This window comes from Cicer arietinum, chromosome 4, assembly GCF_000331145.2.
Source record: "Cicer arietinum cultivar CDC Frontier isolate Library 1 chromosome 4, Cicar.CDCFrontier_v2.0, whole genome shotgun sequence".
NCBI classification, from domain to species: domain Eukaryota; kingdom Viridiplantae; phylum Streptophyta; class Magnoliopsida; order Fabales; family Fabaceae; genus Cicer; species Cicer arietinum.
The window spans coordinates 8,975,154-8,975,883 of NC_021163.2; the positions used below are offsets into that span (position 1 = coordinate 8,975,154).

The following is a 730-nucleotide window of genomic DNA, read 5'->3' on the forward strand; positions in this document are numbered from 1 at the left end:
AAAGTAGGACTTTGAGTTTTTAATAATTTCTTCTGTATTTTTTTTATTCTAATTTTCTTTTTAATTAATTGTTGACTTGCCAACGAGATAAACTTGTGCTACTAGCTCATGTGCTCATTGTGAGCACAGTCACTTTTATGTGTATCTGAATTCTGCTTTCCACTGTTGAGTGCAATTTGTGGTGATTCTTTGGAACCTTGTGTTGCTCTCGCTTAAATGCAGGCTGTAAAGGTTCAGTCAAATACTCGTCAATTAGACAAGACACCAACACAAAGACTGCTCCAGGTGATTGGTATGCTTTCAGTAAGCTCCTCTTATTTAATATATTATTTGGATATGCATAGATTTTTTTATGTTACGCGTTGTTATTGTTTAAAACCTTTTATTTTAATGTTGTAAAACAGCCTCCTTTATTTGGAAACAAAACAGGGATTCTTTACGCTCCATATTCATCATAATGTTAAAATTCCTAATTAATTTCTTCTTTTATTTGAGACTCGATTTATCTTTGCTCTTGTATGCAGGAAAAGATATGAGAATTATAGTCTTTGGTTTTAGGCCTCGTACAAAACAGGTAATTCTATTGGGACAGCAGTAATGCCCTTCTTTTAAAACCATAAGTCTCAATGTTTGCTTAGATTTATCAAATATGTCACATTTGTTTTGTGGAGTTTTTAATAATATAAAAAGGTCAAAATGCCATTGACATCCCTTTCAGAGCTGAAAGAGT

The 730-nt window shown here is 32.5% G+C and overlaps 1 protein-coding gene across 2 annotated transcripts in view; it reads left to right on the top strand.

Moving 5' to 3' along the window:
- LOC101510463 (phosphatidylinositol-3-phosphatase myotubularin-1) overlaps positions 1-730 on the top strand; it is a 13,131-nt gene that overhangs the window by 4,894 nt on the left and 7,507 nt on the right. Inside the window, exons 5-6 of one of the 2 annotated variants that reach the window (XM_004496114.4) lie at positions 223-292; positions 525-574. In XM_004496114.4, the coding sequence (XP_004496171.1) occupies positions 223-292; positions 525-574 (120 nt within the window). The remainder of the gene's footprint in view (positions 1-222; positions 293-524; positions 575-730) is intronic. The other variant, XM_027333309.2, reaches the window with a different exon arrangement.